This window comes from Arachis stenosperma, chromosome 5, assembly GCF_014773155.1.
Source record: "Arachis stenosperma cultivar V10309 chromosome 5, arast.V10309.gnm1.PFL2, whole genome shotgun sequence".
In the NCBI taxonomy this organism is placed as follows: domain Eukaryota; kingdom Viridiplantae; phylum Streptophyta; class Magnoliopsida; order Fabales; family Fabaceae; genus Arachis; species Arachis stenosperma.
This window is the reverse complement of record NC_080381.1, coordinates 83,924,382-83,927,180: the sequence shown is the minus strand read 5'-3', so window position 1 is coordinate 83,927,180 and position 2,799 is coordinate 83,924,382. Positions and strand designations below refer to the sequence as shown.

General features: G+C 40.4%; 1 protein-coding gene across 1 annotated transcript; it reads left to right on the top strand.

Annotated features, from left to right (window-relative positions):
* The first annotated feature begins 1,430 nt into the window (after positions 1-1,430).
* LOC130980942 (uncharacterized) lies at positions 1,431-2,294 on the top strand. Its single transcript, XM_057904583.1, has one exon. The coding sequence runs from the start codon at positions 1,431-1,433 to the stop codon at positions 2,292-2,294; it is 864 nt and encodes a 287-aa protein (XP_057760566.1).
* Positions 2,295-2,799: the final 505 nt, after the last annotated feature.

The following is a 2,799-nucleotide window of genomic DNA, read 5'->3' as shown; positions in this document are numbered from 1 at the left end:
ACCGAACTGAAGAGTGAGGGTTCAGTAGCATGTGTTTTTATTAAGTTGCCCTTTAACCTAGGTATAAAAGGGCAAGCAATGCAGCCACAAGCCCACTACGGCACAACCCAAGCTTTCTTCTTCTCCTTTCACGCGAACCATAAGCCCAGTCACCCACACTTCTATCTCCCATTCTTCCACGGTTCCAGGGTCGCCATCGCTTCATCGCCGTCGCAGGGTCACCGGCACAACAAAGCCAAAGCTGAGAAGCACTCCAATCTAGTCCGTCGCCGAGCAGCAATCCATTCGCCGAGCAGCAGTCCGTCACCGAGCAAGACGCTAGTGGCCGAGCAGTCCAACTCGAGCAGCACTCCAGTCACCGTCTCACCGAGCCCTCTCCTACAAAAGCAACTGAACAATGTCTTCTTTAGAGGTTAGATATGTTTTTCTTTTAGTTGTTTTTGGTTCAGATATGTAATTCTGGGTTGAAATGAGTGTTTCTGTGGTTGTTGAGGTTTTTGTGATTTATAGGGTTTGATTGGATTGCTTGAGTTGTGATAAAAGGGCTTATTTATGCAATAATATTAGTCAGTATTAGGGATTTAGGGTTGAACTTCTTTTTCCTTCTGATTATAAAAAGTTTGGAAAATGCGTTTTTTGTGGAATCTGTTTTGTTATTTATAGGGTTTTGATTGGAAGGATTGATTTGTGATTAATGAAAGAAAGACCATGTTTTTGCAATAATTATTAGATTAGCATCAGTCAGTAATACTTTTGACCTCTTATTACATTTGTTTATTTTGACATTTATAATCATGGAAAACGAACTTGTTTCTTTGAAGTTTCAAGCTTGTATATTCTATGAAGGGCATGTGCTGTCTAATTGGATAGAAATGCTTGAGAAAGAAAAGGTTTACTTTGTTAGAAACTTTGAATAAAATGGTTTTGCCTTTTAGTGTCTTTTTGAATATATATGATTTGCCTTTTAGTGTCTTTTTGAATATATATGGGTAGCTGTCTCAGAATGTGTATGGTCATTTAAATTCTATTGATTGGCTTTAAAAATAAATTACTTATGGTTCTGTTTTTGAGCTGCTTTGGTTTTGTTTATGAGCTGTGTATGAGCTACTTGTGTCTTAGTAGATTTATGTGTATTGCAGTTAGTGAATATTAAAAAACAAATATAACTACTTCAACAGTTGGGTGAAAATTGCAAACGACCAAACTGTTAATGTATGGCAGTTAGTGAGTATTAAATGATGCAAATAAACTAGCTAGTTGTGTATGAGCTGTTTATGTCTTAGTAGATTTCTGTTGATTGGCTTTAAATTCTATTAATTGCTTATGAGCTGCTATGGTTTTGTTCTGCATATATGGCTGCATATAATTAATATGTTTCAATATATATATATATATATATGGCTGCATGGTGCACGAAATTGTGATCATCAATGGCGCCATCAACATGGTACGCTGAGGAGGTGCGAGCCAATATTAAGAACCAGGGAGAGACCATCAAGAAGCTGGAATTCCAAGTGGGATGCTTAGCTGAGAAGATTCCCAAACCTACTGATGGCTTCCCAAGTGATACGGAGAAAAACCCAAGAGGAGAAGCAAAGAAAGTAAGATGGAAAGATTGCAAAATGAACACTACAAGTGATCAAGAGGATGAAGACAAGCAAAGCAAACTCTCCCAACAGCCTGAAGACAACTCAACAGAGGAGGAGGATAGAGATCACCAAGAACCAGAAATCTCACAACAAGAGTTGCTTAAGCTCTATGCACCATTTCCCCAACTGCTCAATGGTGCTGTGGGGAAGAGAATATACTCAAGGTTCCTAGACTTATTTGCGTCTCTGCATGAGAACATACCATTCATCAAGGCCATCCAACAAATGCCTGCATTCATCAAGTATATGAAGGAACTTCTTTCCAGGAAAAGCTCACTCAAAGGAGGCCAAACTATAGTGTTGAACAAGGAATGTAGTGCCCTTATTCAACCTGAGTTGCCTGCAAAAAGAAAAGACCCAGGGAGTTTTCACATCCCCTGTGCCATAGGAGAAACAATGTTCGATAGAGTACTCTGTGATTTGGGGGCAAGCATCAACTTACTGCCATTGTCCTTGGTAAAGAGGCTACAAATCAATGAGATAATGCCCACAGATGTGGTCATCAGACTGGCTGACAAGACTCAAAAGCAAGCAATAAGAGTGGTGGAAAATGTGTTGCTAAAGGTTGGGAAATACTTTCTCCCAACAGACTTTGTCACCCTAGACATGGAAGAGAGTCACACTCACCCAATCATATTGGTTTGACCCTTCCTAGCTACAGCCAGAGCACTCATAGATGTGGAGCAAGGGGAGCTAATATTGAGGATCCATGATGAACGACTTAGCTTTAATATCTTCAAATTCTCACAAGAAGCAGACCAAGAGCACAAGGAACCAAGCAAAGATCATAATGAGATGTTGAAGGAGGAAGCAAGCACTGAAGCACACCCAACTTATCTGGAGACCCCTTTGGTTGATAAACAAGGGAAACAGCAACCACCACAGCCCAAGGAAAAGTTGGAGGAACCTAAACCTCTAGAGGGACGTGAAGACAACATCAAAACCCCCTTAGAGGAAGAAGTCATCAAGAGCAAGGCAATATCAAAAGACACAAGGAAGAAGGTACCAAGGAGGTGGAGGAACAAAAAGATCCCTACGGAAGACTTTTCTCCAAGGGATAGAGTGATCTCAGCTTACTTCCCAGATATTCCTCCTAATTTCCCTACTGTACCATCTCAGTTACCTAAGGTCTTCACAATCAACAGAGTTC

Excerpts from the sequence above, each read along its gene's own strand:
- LOC130980942 (XM_057904583.1), top strand. The coding sequence starts at position 1,431 with ATGGCGCCATCAACATGGTACGCTGAGGAGGTGCGAGCCAATATTAAG.